Source organism: Salminus brasiliensis, chromosome 5 (assembly GCF_030463535.1).
Source record: "Salminus brasiliensis chromosome 5, fSalBra1.hap2, whole genome shotgun sequence".
In the NCBI taxonomy this organism is placed as follows: Eukaryota; Metazoa; Chordata; class Actinopteri; order Characiformes; family Bryconidae; genus Salminus; species Salminus brasiliensis.
Genome location: NC_132882.1, coordinates 20,041,749 through 20,056,634, shown reverse-complemented (window position 1 = coordinate 20,056,634; position 14,886 = coordinate 20,041,749). Strand labels below are relative to the sequence as shown.

The window sequence follows — 14,886 nt, the reverse complement described above, 5'->3', positions numbered from 1 at the left end:
CTTGAGCAGTGGAGATATGCAGCAGCGCATTGTACCAATCTGAGTCAGCACTGTTATCCAAACATATGATCTCAGGGGGGCATGGAGCAGAGGCACAGAACAGAGGATTTCACAGCAGCCAACATTTCCTCTGACAGCGAATTCAATTGCCACTTTTGTTGGGCACCATGCTGTGGTTCATCATTTGTTTAGGTTCCTCATGCGACCACTGGAGTGTCTGGATTGGATTAAGTCGAGAGAGAGACAGATGCAGTTTCTTGCAGAAACACATTTGAGCTCTGCCTTGGGACTCCCTATTACACACTAACTTATTTAGCCACACATGACAAATGAGTGATGGATCATATACCATTTTATTTGATTTGAAAAGGGCAAAGATTACATCAAGCAGCCCTCCAACTCAATAGTCTGTAAGCATGTGTGAAGAAACAAGTGCATGGTGTCTCTGGGTTGTATGAATAGTATACTGTAAGCAGTTGTGATTACTTTGAGACTCTTAAGACCAGACTAGGACGAGACCCGTAACAGAACGTGAGAGTGGACTCTCTTTTTAAACATTTTGTGATGTGACAGAAACAGATTTCATTATTTTTTCTCATTAATCTTCACACACCGCTCTACTATGATAAATCAGGTGTGTTGTTTCATGGTGGACGGTTTTGTAAATGTATTAAAAATAATAAACTTGCATAAGTATTCCAACCTTTCCCTTAGCTCTTGGCAAATCCCTTACATAGTCTATGGCCTGCCGACAGGCTGAAAGAGTCAAACTTCTATTACTAAAGAACAGCCCCACTCATTTTTACAGAAGTCCCTGTAGTTACTGAGTAATACGCCTTACTGTGTAATAAACCTTGGGGTGTTAAGGGGTTAAAGCACCTTTGGAAGTAATGACAGCCACAGGTCTTCTTGAAAAAGGTCCTACAACCTTGGCATACCTTTCCTTTTGGCAGGTTTTTTTTTAAGCTCAACCAGGTTGGATGGTTAGGGTCAGCGCACAGCTATCTTTTTCAGATCTCTTCAGAGATGGCCTATTGGGTTCATGTCTAGAACCTTGCAAACTTTTCCCAAAGCTTAGGGTTGTTGTCTTGTTAAAATGGAAACCTTTGCCCCTGCCTGAGATCCTAAACACTGTTTTTGAATTCATCTTCCCCTCTTTCCTGACTCGTCTCCCTGTCCTTTTCACAGGGATCATCCCCACAGTATGATGCTGCAACCACCGTGTTTGACTGTAGGGCTGGAATTAATAAGGTAATGCTCAGTGCCGGCTCTTCTCTACACATGCTGGTTGGAATTCTGGCCAAATACTTCAATCTTCGTTTCACCAGAGGATTTTACTTTTCATGATCTGAGAGTACTTGAGGTGCCTTTTGGCAAACTCCCAGCAGGGCTGTCATGTGCCTTGCAGTGAGGAATGCCTTCCGTCTATCCACTCTATAGGACCATAAGGAACTGCGAGAACCTGATTGGGGAGCAGCTCCATTAATAGTTGTCCTTCTAAGAAACATCAAACCTCATTCAATTGGGGAATGGTGGAATGGTGCACTCTTGGGCACTTTCATTTCTGCAGAAACTCTCTTGTATCCTTCTCTAGATCTGTGACTTGACATAACCCAGTCTCCAAAGGTCTACAGACAATTCTCCTGACAATTCTTCTCTGAATTTACCTGCCATTCCCCTGCCCCTTAGTAGAAACTTGTTATACAGAACAGATCTATACCATGTTTTCTTAATTTCATTTAAAAGCAAGTGCGTATATACTTTACCACAAGTAGATATATAAATAAAGGACTCCAACATCAGTACCAAATTCCCTGGTGCCTGAACAAACATTTTCCTCAGTAAAATATAAAAATATGAATATACAAATATGAATATATAAATATGAAGTGGTCCAGCAGACTAAGGCAGTGCCAATATAATTAGAGGATTGCTTGTCCAGGGCACTTCCTCACCACATCACTCCTAATGTGATGTTCATCAGTACAGGCTTCTGTTAGCTGTTGTATTGGATCTGGGGAGACGCACTTTCCTCAGAGTGTGCTGGCAGCCTAGCAATGCTGCATCAGTGGCAGTTCGAAAAGAGGCAGTGGCTGAACTTCATGTGTTGAAGGCAATGATACAGATAAAGGATTGGGGAATTGGCCTTCCAATTTTGGTAGAAAATGCGGCAAAATTAAAAATGATAAAAATTATTACAAATAAATAAAAGTCTATTACCTTGACAGAAGAGTGCAGCAAAGAGGGGACAAACTCCCTTTTAATACTCTTGATTTTAGAATTTGTGTAACTGAATAGTAGAAATGAACACCAGTGCACAGAAGTACAGTCAAGGTCAGACGCATGCATTTCCAAAACGAGCATTTACTCAACAGACAAGAAAAATGCATAAAGACAGACAAGCTCATTCACTGCCTCCTAGTGCACCACCACCACCTAGAGGCCAGAATGTAGACAGCTCTCCCTGTAGAACCCATCTACTACATCTAAACAAAAACTAACACACCTTATACAACACATGCCCTGCAATATTATTGCGATGTGATTTTGAGTTTAAGTTCATGTACATTTATAGGTTGAACCAAAATGTAAACCAGACTTTCTTGGTAACATCACAGACATTTCAGTAACGCCAAATGAGTAGAGGTAGGGAACACAGGGCGTGAACTTACTCCCCAGACACTTTTTTTGCTACAAGCTGAGAAATTGTTCTTAGTGAAGGAAGATTTATATATGCCGTATGTAAATGTCCACTAATACACTTACATAGTACATACATGTCTAATGGTTCCATTTTACAAACGCAATTCAGCAATTCCGACTAATTTCACTTTTTACCAGTCAGTTGTTAAAGGCCATGAGACTAACAGAGGATCTTTCTGTGCAGTGCCACTAAAAGGCAAGGACTGTTCAACCTGGGAGGACCAATATATCTGAACCTCGCAGAACAATTTGCGGTGATGAATGCTTCAGTAGTATCTGTAAAGTATGAGTTGTTTTATGCTGTTTTACAAATGTAACTTAGACTTATCTGTCTTTAAGACATTACAACATGCTACTAGCAGCACTCAGTTGGAGCATTTAAATAATATTTAACAAAATTAGTTGGCAGATTTTTTATTTGGGTTCCAAAAACAGTGCTCAACTCAGTTTATGACTTAATTTTTTATACATTGAAAGTGAATTGGAAGTGAGGTGAGATATTTAGCACCAGTTTCTAGACACATTAGATATTAGAGTAGACTCAACAGAGGTACATCAGATTCACCTGTTTTCATCTGTTTACAAGTCATACCTGTCTATTTACAAAAATAATACTAAAATAAAACATACTTTTTAAAAACATAATCATTTCTGTCTAATTCCATTTAAGTGAATGTAATTTGTGCAGTTGTACATAATAAAAAGCCAGAGTTATAAATACTGAGATAAAAAAAAATCCCTAAGAGGGTGGAAAGATCCTAGCACAGAGAATAACATTCTCTTCATCTCTCCCTGTTATTGGCAGAATCTTTGCATATTTTAAATACTATATTGGACTCGTCAGCTAAAACCTGACAAATTTGTGCATAAAAGGATGAACCTATTGCCAAATCCCTACAGAGAAGTCCAGAAGTGAAGGTTACAAATGTCCTTCAAGCACAGTTTAGAAGTGATCTTCTATAAACTAAGCTATATGCTAATACTATGCTAAGAATTTTAGACAAGCAGACAAACAGAAGAGCAACAACATCTGAACATTATCTAAAAATGAAATATTAAACTAAACATACATGGCTTCCTTAAAGTATATAGTATATATTAATGCCCAATATATCACAATATTCCAATGTTTAGCAAACCTCTTTAATAACAGATATCTAGAATCATTTGCAAGGGAATATAAAATAGAATGACTAATCATAAATCTCTTCAGTTTATAGTCAATTTACACTCTTTCTGTCTATCTACAGTACAAAAATCAGACAGCGCCTTTAATTTATTTAATTTTTAGTCAAAACAGTGACTATGTACAAGTCATTTAAATGCAGTTGTTACACATTTATTAATACTCACCCTGAACATGCAGGTCATTGCAATATTGGGCTTTCAGTTATTTCTTTGGATTTATATTTTTCTGGGGCAGAAAGAGTGTACTATGTACACCATTAACAGAAAAAAACAGGAAGCATGAGCATGAAATCAAAACAGGGTCATGATTAAACATGTAAGGTTGACAGCCAGCACTTCAAATATTTGGTTAAATGTCCCCTGGCAAGCTGCACCTTGACTAAACGCTTTTGGAAGCCAAGAACAAGCTTGTGACAAAATTCTGTTTGTATATCTGACCACTGAATTGGTAGAATTCAGTTAAACTCTTAAGCACAGTTCACATAGTTTCGATAAAGTAGGGGACTTTGGGAAGGCCATTTCAAAAGCTTAGCATTAGCTTTTTTTTACCCACTTTATAATCACCTCTGATGTGTGTATGGGGTCACTGTTCTGTTGGAACCCTTAATTATCAAATGCCCAATGTCCACGTTTCAACCATCTGAATGATGGTTTGAGGCTACACAGAAGAAATCCGAGGTAGGCATTTAGTTTTATTCTTTAACTTTATTCCACTTTGTGCAGCAACACAGTCACAGGGCATGATGCTATCTTCAGCATGCTTAATAGCAGATTCAGCATTTTGTTATGGGTTGAATGAGTCACATTTCCTCCTCCATCCAAACCTCTGGTCATTGCTAAACACCCTAATCTTGGTCTCATCTGAGACCTTTGTATTGGAATGTTAAACAGCATTTTGAAACTTCCAGCAGCACTAAATTAATGATCCAAGTGTCTCTATGTACTGTGTATTGTTGACCTTGCAGTTTAATTGTAACCATTTTTGATTTCTGTGCACCAGATTATTTTTATTTTATTATTATTATGCTTGTTGTAGCCCAATATTCCCATGACATTTATGTCAGTTCTTCAGATACATCTGCAGGGAGATTTTTCCAAACTTCTGAAGTTCATTCGTTTCAGTCATGGAGCAATTTTTTTTTTCCATCACCCACACAATCCCAAAGATTTGAAATGAAATGATTTGGAGATCTGGACTCTGGGGTGGTTAGTTCATTGTTTTGAGTACCTGCAGCTTCAGCAGTTTGATGTACCCAGCTCTACATCCACTCAGGCCCACAGTGCTGAGTTTTGGAAAGACAGATCAGATTTTTGTTTTGACCAGAACGTAAATAAATAAAATATGGTCTCTGACTTTTGTACAGTACTGTATCTCCTTGTAAAATATATATTTATATATACACACACACACACACATCTCTCACGTCCCTCACTTTTTGCATTGCTTACCACTGCCAACAACACTCTCTACAATACCTGTTTCTGTGTTCTCCTGCATTATCATCTCTTTTCGTCTGTCGTTGCAGTCTGCAGTTCCTCGATTTAATATCGCCATCCTCTCGCCCTCCTCTCCCTCACCCTCCTCACTCAATCCTGGGCTCAGGTGAAGAACCTCAACTGTGGGAGCCCTGTCCCCAAATCCTGTACTGAGTACCGTGAGCCCACTGGGGGACGCAACAGTCAGAGCCCCTGCTCTGCCCGCTGTGCTGGTGGTGTGGTGAGGGAGCAGCTGTATGCCAGTTGGCAGCTGGGCCAGCATCGCCACCGGAAGGCCAGCCATGGTCAGAGGCTGGCTTCTCGAGGCCAAGGTTATGGGAGATAGGACAGTATATGGAGATGATGAAGAGGTAAGCACACTGGTGAAGGAGGGCCGCTGTAGCCTGGGTCGCTTGACGGGTGTGGGTTTGGATACACAAACCATTGTGTTTTGCTTATTAAGCTGGTCAGTAAGAACTTTTGGGGGAAAGGTTAAATTCTGAGTTAGTTTACATGACCATCAGAAACAGTTACAATACACCATGCTGAAAACAGACCTCAGATCAGGGGCTGATGTTTGGGTCATTTTTAGATTCTATTATTTTAGATGCTTTATGTTCTTCACAGCCCTCATCTCACCATTGAGTGTGGTGTGGATGTGATGCTGGTTCCCATCAGCCTTGTTTCGATGCAGATCCAAGACTTGCCTGACTGAATCCAGCAGGCCAAACATCAGAGTCAGTGTATTCAGAACTGCTGCATCTAGTACACATACATAAACACATGCATCTAATTAGTCCACAGTGTAAATATGAAGTAAAATATAGAGTAGAATATACAACTTTATCAAACCTTCTAGTTTGTCCGTGTAATTTTTTTTCATTTCATATTCCATAAAAAAACATATTAGGAAAAAAACATGCAGAATGTTTCACGTGTTCCCCAAAACAAGACTACAAATACAACAAATCCTAATAAAATCTGTTAAGTTAAGTTCAAGGTCAATCGGTCATGACGTAACTTGAACGTCCAAACCCCTCAACCTAGTTCATCACTTAATGAGTGGCGTGCCATCTTGTATTGTCTGGCATATTGTTAGCATATCAAGCACTTTTGTGGTTATTTTTCAAAAACAAAGGCATAGATCTCTTTAAACACACCTAGCTGCTGAACATTTGTGTGTAACGTGAACCAGAGCAATTCCTGTTGCCTGCCAGGCTATAAAATAAATGTATCATTTTGTTTTCTGTATTTGAACAGCTCCAGTTGAATAGTCTGAAGTTACCACATCAGCCGTTCGAATTAAATGCTTCAGTTGCACTTGCATACAATATAGCAAAAGCACATTTTGACCACCCTGTGAAACTGTCTAGCATAATCAAAGGTGTGAAGATTCACATGTATTTTTAACATCTGAAATTACCTATTGACAAGTGAAACTTTAAGCAAACAGTGATCTGTTTGAACACTGTACAGTCTTAAAAATAAAGGTGCTTCACAGGGTTCTTTGAGAGAAGCATAGAAGAGACATTTTTGGTTCCACAAAGAACAATATTTGTAATAAAGATGTGTAAATGTAAAGAACCTTTACCTAATGTAAAGTATAAAGGTTCTTCACATGCTCACACTATTACAAACATGTTTTTTATGGAACTTCTATAGCATTGCTCAAACATCCATTTGAAGCACCTCTATTTTCACTACTCTACATGCATAAATCTAGAATGAAAACCAACTTAATCCTCACCTGCCTCCTGCAGGTTGGCCTGCTCACTGCGACGCTCTACTCCCCTCAGCATGGCCAGCAGTTCAGTGCGAATTGTGGACACTACCTCTCCCATCAGCCCCATCTCAGCAATGCTCTTCCACAGATTCAGAGTTTCATCTGCAGGAGTAACAAACACACACACACACACACACACACACACACACACACACACACATACACATAGCAGAAACCAGCAATTGGTACAGAGCCCTCGTAGTGTGATGCATGCCTGTGTGTCTTTTTTTGGCCAAACCCACCAGATAAATCTTCTGGCTCCATTCTGACCTCTCCATTGTTTGCAGCTGGCATTGCCTGAGGTGACCAGGAGTCACCCGCATCACTGTCCGTTTCCTCAGGTCTCTCTTCTGCAATGCTCACCTGCTCCATGACTGCACACAAACAGCACATTAGCCACAGCATACTGTATCACAGTTCATTTACAGCAATTTAGGCGGTTTCAGGTGCTTCTCTACCCTATTTCACCCTCATAAGCCAGACATCTGCCTACGGTGACAGTTTCCCAATACCCAAAAAGAAGCTACAGCTTTACACCAGCACAGTGTGTGTTGGGAGTGTGGCTGTGTACCTGGTGTAGTGGAGCAGGGTGTTTGCAGCACACTTTGGGTCAATCGTGTGCTGTTGATCAGCAGGTCAAACTTTGTGCTGCGGCACGAGTTGGTGCACACGGTCTCATGCTGGTAAAAGTCAATCTGACCCGAGTCCATCATCTTTCTGCAAGAAACCCAAAACAGAAATTCTAGTAAGTGGGTGACCATCATATAAAAACTAACCACACCAGAGCAGTTAAACTCAATTTACATTGTGAAGCTGAGCTGGGCAGAGTTTCCCAAGCTCTCCTTACTTCTAAGATGATCTTAATTGGTAGAGAGAGTGTTAAGTGCAATGGCTCGCTTGGCCGTTTGAGAATCATCTGTGTGCCTAGATGCTTTTGGAAAACCTACTCAAGATGAATTGCATCACATATATAACATATTCTAGCTGCCAGTATAAGGATAGATCATTAGCACGTATTTACAGAAGAAACATAACAAAGAGAAGACACAGACAGAAAGAAAATGAGACATTACATAATGCAGCAAATAACATCATGGCCATGACATTTCACAACATGCATTCCAAAACACATTCTCTTGCTTAATTTGAAATGCTTTAACTTTAAAACACTCAGCACCCACATAACACCAAATTAGGGGCGGACTTCCTGGAAGTACTGAAACAGCAGGGCACAAAAGGGCATTTGGGTTTGAGATCAAAAGATAAATATGACAATATGAGCTTTTATTTCTGACATTTTTATCTAGATGTATTAAACAACCACCCAATGTATAAGTGAGCATAATCTTAAAGCCCCTGTCTACTGGTTTTAAATATCTATACATGTATTTTAATACTGAAGATATGCCATAGATATTCCATAGATTTAGAATTTACATAATGTGTTATACACAATATATATTTATATATTAATGCAGCCCACAAAATTCATCGTTACAAAAGATGAGGTTAAAGACTAGTTAGACAAGCAGTGTTTAAAAGTCAGTAGAGTGGAGCACCTGAGCATCACTCCTCCAAGTCTGATGGCTCGCTTCCAGTCCTTAAGTGTGGCTTTGCCAGCCAGGTGCACAAACTGCTTGGGGCTAATAAGCTGATCATTGAACTAGACAGTAGAGAGAGGAAGAGACAGAGCATTGTACTTCAGTGTTCAGAAACACCCTGTGTCTGGAAAAAGTGTCATACAGTGTGAACTGTAAAAGTGTCTGGTTTGTTAAACCTCAGCTGATGCAAATACACAGTTGCCTAAATTTAAAATGTACTGTTACTAAATTCTATTGAACCCTGACAATGTGTGCAGCCTTATGATTATTATAAATATGAGAAAGCAAACCTTAACACATCTGACATTGATTCCCGGACATACAAACTTCTTAAACAGAAGCACTGCCTTGTTGTCACCACAGGTAATTGGATAGCCATATTCAACCTCCTCTCCCTCTGAGCTGTCCTCTTTAAAAAAAAAAAAAAAAAAAACATATACAATTTAATTACATGGCTGGGGGATGCTTTGGTTAACACATATGCATCTAGATGGAGGGAACAGATAATCTCATACCTTGTTGAGTCTCTACAGCCAATATAGTTGTACCTGTTTCAGTTATTTCCCCCGGTGTCCTACAGAGGGTGACATGAGTGAATAATTATTTATAAAGAATTTCTAGATAAAGTGCAGTCCCTAACTCCTACACTTTTATTTTTTTTATGTTCTTATAGGCTTACATTAATAATTATATGTTAAAATACCAAATGTATTATGTCTGACATTACTACACATCAACAGACAAATCATAGTTAAAAAGTAATCTAATTGTGGTCAGACATTTACATACTCTCATCATAGACATGAATGTCATGGCAAAATTGGGTTTTCAGTGACTCTAATAATACAGCTCCAGGGCATGACACTACTTCCACCATGCTTAACAGGTCATACTGTGTTCTTGAAGTCGAATGCCTCACCTTTACTCCTCTAAACAACGGACCAACAACTCAAAGAGCCATTTCTTTGTCCATGTGGTCAGCTGAACTAAGATGTAACTGTGGACCAGCGGGCACCTTTCTTGGACGGCAGCCTCTCGCTTGGCTGCTCACAGTGACACTGGCATTCCAACAGCTTTTGTGATTTCTGTGTTGTTCCTAACTATCTGAACTAATTTCCTCTTAGATTCCACTGTTTTTTCTTCCAGCCCTTATGGCTACACCTCCAATAACTTACTCACAAACAGCTTACTCACAATTGTTTGAACTGATGATCTTGAAACCTGTAGTTGTTTAGAAATTGCTCCAAGAGACTTTCCTAATTTCTACGTAAATCTCTGATCATATTTTTTTACATCTACACTGAGCTCCTTTGACTTTCCTATTGTACTATCTCTATTGTTTTCACCCCGCAGGAATTAAGTTTAACCCATTGAAAACCAAATTCTTGATTTATTTTCTATTATAGATATATGATGTAGACTCATTCTCTCTCAGAAAAACAACAGTTCAATGTATATGAATGTACATGAACCAACTACAGGTGTACATGGTAGTGCCTAGTCCAGTGAATCTCAAATCAGAACTCAAGGCCTCCAGACGATACACATTTTCACTCAATCCCAACTCCTATCACACAGAAATAGAGCAAAATGTGTACTGTATGAAGCCACTGGGAACTAGTTTGAGAATCACTGGCCTAATGTCATGCCTTACCCTTGGGAAATGGACTGGAGATGCAGAATGAGCTGAGTCTTACGTCCGTCACTGTGACCCTCTTCCTCCCCCTTTACCATCACTATGTCTCCCACCGACATTGTGATCACAAGGCCCAGCACTGGAGTCACACAGCATTACATGGGTGGAAAACACTCATGTCACTTCATTAATAATAAGAAATAATAATAATAATAATAATAATAATAATAATAATATTATTATATTATAATAAGATATTTATATATATATATAGAAAAACTACACATAAATCTCTCATGTTAATTTATTAACAATTGTCTACAGATATGATGTACTCTCTGCATATACCAATACAGTTTACCCACACATTACTGTCTACCTTACACCATTAGTGCTATGAATAACAAGCAAGAAGATAACTGAGCTTTTAAAAAAAGGAACCATATAATATCAAGACAACTGTAGTTTCTTGTCTTTGTTTTTTATTATTAATTATTAGTTATTTGGTTATTAGTTCAATGTCCTATTTTAACAGTACTGTCACATTCTGATGGTATAAGGATTATTGTTAAACAACAAAAAAATACTGCTGCTAATACTTTTGTTTAGTTTTACTGTCTATTCTGTTTTGAGCACTTTACTCGTGCTAGCCAGGACAGTTATTTGCTGGTGTTGCTTTGGGGTGGCATTTGCTGGGATTGCTGTCTGTTAACATTTCATCATGCTTTGCATGACTCCCTTGGTCTAATTTAAACAGGCCAAAACAACCTATGACAGGTTTGCCATCCTAAAACGTAACCACTCTTAAAAATAGGGTCAGTACCAAAATGTAAGTCTATTCTTATGTCAGGACATAAATAGAACCTATTGTGATATTGCGATTAATATATCCCAAACTACATTTCACAGGTGTCAAAAATCAAGTTCAAACCCCTGTTGTACTGCAAGGTAATTGTGGGGGATGTAGTCCGCAATGATCGCGTGCGCTCGGGTTTGTGTCCGAGCTCAGTAAACCTGTCCGTCTTCCGTCCCGCGGATAAATACAGGGGTCGGTGCTAAACTTTCTACGGCAGTGTCCACATACACACTGTCTACCTGCCCTTACACCCTAAGCCCACCGCGGCGGGCAGATTTTCTCGTTTTGTTTAGTGCTAGTTTTTTTTTTCTCTCAGGACGCTGCACGCACGCAACCCCGCGCTCGTGCGTGTGAGCGCGCTCTCGGTCTCCCCGCGGCACTACACTAAACCACCCCCCATTTCTGATTGGAGAGGCGTCTGAAAACAAACATTAGGCAATAAAAAGTTGGTGTTGTCTTACCTGTTCTTCTTTTCTTTCCTTTTCTTTTCTACAGAACCGAGCACATCGATAGCTGGCCAGGCGCTGTGCGCGTGCGCCGTGTCTCCTCGCTCCACTTCCTGCGCGGAGGCAGCTGGAGCGCTGGCACGAGGAGCGGCGCCTCGCACGCGATCTACTCACACCGGTCACACGAGCTCAATCTGCCCGCTCTGCAGCACACACTCACCCAGTGTAAAGACATTCACTCACACAGGCAGTCACGATTACAGTCTGCACGAAGAAGCCTGCAGAACGTGCAATAGCGCACATAATGCATGCAAAATATGCAATATTAAAAAATAAATAAATACTGAATGAGAGGAAAAACTGATATGTTGACTACACTGAAACCCACTCGCACAACCCTGTAGATTTGATCTGGGGTTGTAGTCACAGAGATTGATGCACAATACGAGTGCACTGTTCTCATTAGGAAGAAAAACAGCACGGTCCTAAATTACTTATGGGAAGGATCTGTCAGTAAGACGTTGCATGTGCATATACAGATACATGCAAAGATGCACAGTGAAAATGGGACGCTGAAGGTAATACCTGAGACAATACCTTATCTGGAGAGATTTCTACTCCGAAAAAAAAACTCTAGCCATATTGTACCTGTTTCAGCAATGCCTTCATCTGCCCTGTAGAGGGCGACATCGCTAAATATCAAGACGTTTAATCAGCGGTCACTCACTTCTGGAGATCCCAACACTGATTGTCATCATTTTACTGAGTAATTATGTAACTATCGTTGCACTTTAATCTCCTTAGAGAATAATTCTGAGGGGTGAAGTTGGGATGTCTTTAAAGGTGCCCTAGAATGCAAAACTGAGAGCTCGGTGCACGGAAGTGACAGTGAACCTCATTCTAAAGCAAAGCCGGACTGTATAACGGCCTAAATCCAAACCCCCATGTCTGTTTTGTAACGGGAGAATATGGAAATAAGGCTAAATGCGCCTCTGGGGCCTGAAAAGCCTGAGAGCTAATGCAGACCCCAGCTTCAGTCTCTTCAGTCAGCGAACGGTCCACTGTACACTGGGCCAGCTGTGGAGAGGAGCACAGCACTGTTTGGTAAGACTCAGTTTGACTCAGGAATAATTACAAAAATGTTTTTATTACGTTTATAAAAATGCAGGTCACACTTAAGCAGTTATTTGATCACTGTAGCCGGTTACACGCAAGCATTTTGTTAACCCTCTTTCCCGGCTCCCCCTCCCTCCACAGTGTTACCTTTCCCTGATTTCTGCCTCTCGACCGTGGTCATGAGGCTCAGGAGAGCTGCTTCACCTGCTAGCTCCTGGGCCAGAACGGCGTTAGCTTCTCCACCCGTTCTGGGGTAATACCCAAACTTTAGTTTATTTCCACCGCAAAGACGGGTCAAAGACAGGATTACCTCAAAGTACTGGGCGTTTATTGCAGCCAGCTTGGGCATAACACAAATAAAATCTGAGTGGCCGTGTTGAACAAAAGAAAAAGGAGCGGAGGGGCGAGAGAGGAAACTTTACGTGCTGCTCTCAGCTGCGACACCCGGCGGCTACTGCGCATGCACTACAATACCCACACTGCAATGCGTTTCCAAAGCATTAACCCCTTACCTTCCCAACAACAGGTATACCTGCTTAGCCACGTGAATCACATGAGGGCCACTGACCAATGAGAGTCCTGACTGAAGCGTTTGTGGGGCGGCGCCTTCTTTTGAATGCAGGAGCCCAGCTGACAGAAGGGAGAGGGCTGCTGTCAGGTGCTGTGGTCTGGGGGATTTAACTCTGTTAGGTTTTAAAGCTCATATTTATATTTTATTATTGTTTTGGGTTTTATTTTACCTGCATGCTCCTTAATGTTGTTTTATTTAGTGTGGTGTTTGGTAAACATTGCCAGCACACCCCACAATGTGAGTGAGTGTGTGTGTGTGTGTGTGTGTGTACTATGAATCTGTTTGAATGGAAGAGTCCCCAACAAACAGTCCTGTTATTAATAGATGTTTTTTTTCTGTTTATAAACCTTACTGGGTGTGTGTGTGTGTGTGTGTGCAGCCAGGGGGGCAAAAGTGATCTGAAAACATAATGGGTCTCTAGACTGTAATGTTGGTCAGCTGCTGTAATCTTTGTAGATTTTGCACTAAATTCTTTACTCAATACATTTTGTGATTTTACCGTATAAAGTTTAATATTGATTTAAGGATTGCAAAATATGTTGCTGGTTTCCCTTACAAACAAAGGGTCACACACTATGGACAAAAGTATTGGGACACCTTTCTTAATATAGTATTAAAAGTAGTTTATCCTGCTTTTGTTGGCAGCACTGTCTTTACTCTCTGGGAAAGGTTTTCTATGAGATTTTGGAGTATCGCTGTGAGGATTTTGTGAAGAGTGTGTGAGTGAGGGTACAATGTTGGATGATTATCACCCCACCTCATCTCCTCATCCCTAGCTCCTCTCAGAAGTATTGGACTTTATTAAGTAATAATTATGTAAAGCTGCTTTGTGACGACAACAGTTGTAAAAAGCGCTATACAAATAAATTTGACTTGACTTGACTTGACTTGACTGTCACTCCAGAGAACAGGGTTCCACAGCTCAGTGCTGGGTGTTATACACCCTCGCCCACACCTGGCATTAGGCACGGTGCCAGTAAGTACATACAGTTTTGCTGTTGCCTCGGCAGTACTTCTCTACAGGGACTAGACCCGAAGTAAATAGTTTGTCAAGTGATCACCCGTTTTAATACATGTTCACGCCACGTGATTTTTTTTTCTGTTAGAAATATATAGAAGCTACAGGTTAAAAGAAAGTATTTGAACCTATATTACCCGGCTCTCCTCTAAAAGCGCTAGAGTAGTTGTCAGTCTTGTATTTACGGGTGTTACCAGCAGGTGGCGGTAGAGCACAGTGCGTGTTTCTGCAGACATATAGCTACTGGGGAGAGCTGTTCAGAAAGTTTGTGCGAGTAGTTCAGAAGCTATATGTGAGGCTTTAAACAGAAAACTCATTACAGTTCACTGCATGAAACGCTGGTGTGGGACCTAAAAACCCGTAGGATGGTGTTCTGAGTGTGTATTTACTCTTTTAGTACTCGAAGTACTCACCGTGTTAACCTCGCCTGCACCCTGTCTCTGTGCTCATGCTCAGACTCACAGCCGTCCGAGTTACACCGATGCAGTTGTT

General features: G+C 40.5%; 1 protein-coding gene across 6 annotated transcripts in view; it reads right to left on the bottom strand.

The window, feature by feature from the left end:
- The window catches only part of ptprub (protein tyrosine phosphatase receptor type Ub), a 236,546-nt gene extending 221,673 nt beyond the window's left edge, over positions 1–14,873 (bottom strand). For 5 of the 6 annotated variants that reach the window (XM_072679782.1, XM_072679785.1, XM_072679784.1 and 2 more), the window contains exons 1-10: positions 11,705–14,784; positions 10,406–10,526; positions 9,267–9,325; positions 9,042–9,160; positions 8,710–8,813; positions 7,722–7,867; positions 7,393–7,524; positions 7,115–7,252; positions 6,007–6,129; positions 5,368–5,844 (exon numbers count right to left, since the gene is read on the bottom strand). In XM_072679782.1, the coding sequence (XP_072535883.1) occupies positions 5,368–5,844; positions 6,007–6,129; positions 7,115–7,252; positions 7,393–7,524; positions 7,722–7,867; positions 8,710–8,813; positions 9,042–9,160; positions 9,267–9,325; positions 10,406–10,506 (1,399 nt within the window). In that variant the 5' untranslated portion in view covers positions 10,507–10,526; positions 11,705–14,784. Of the gene's footprint in view, positions 1–5,367; positions 5,845–6,006; positions 6,130–7,114; positions 7,253–7,392; positions 7,525–7,721; positions 7,868–8,709; positions 8,814–9,041; positions 9,161–9,266; positions 9,326–10,405; positions 10,527–11,704; positions 14,785–14,807 lie in introns of those variants that run through there. The other variant, XM_072679783.1, reaches the window with a different exon arrangement.
- Between the last annotated feature and the right edge of the window lie 13 nt (positions 14,874–14,886).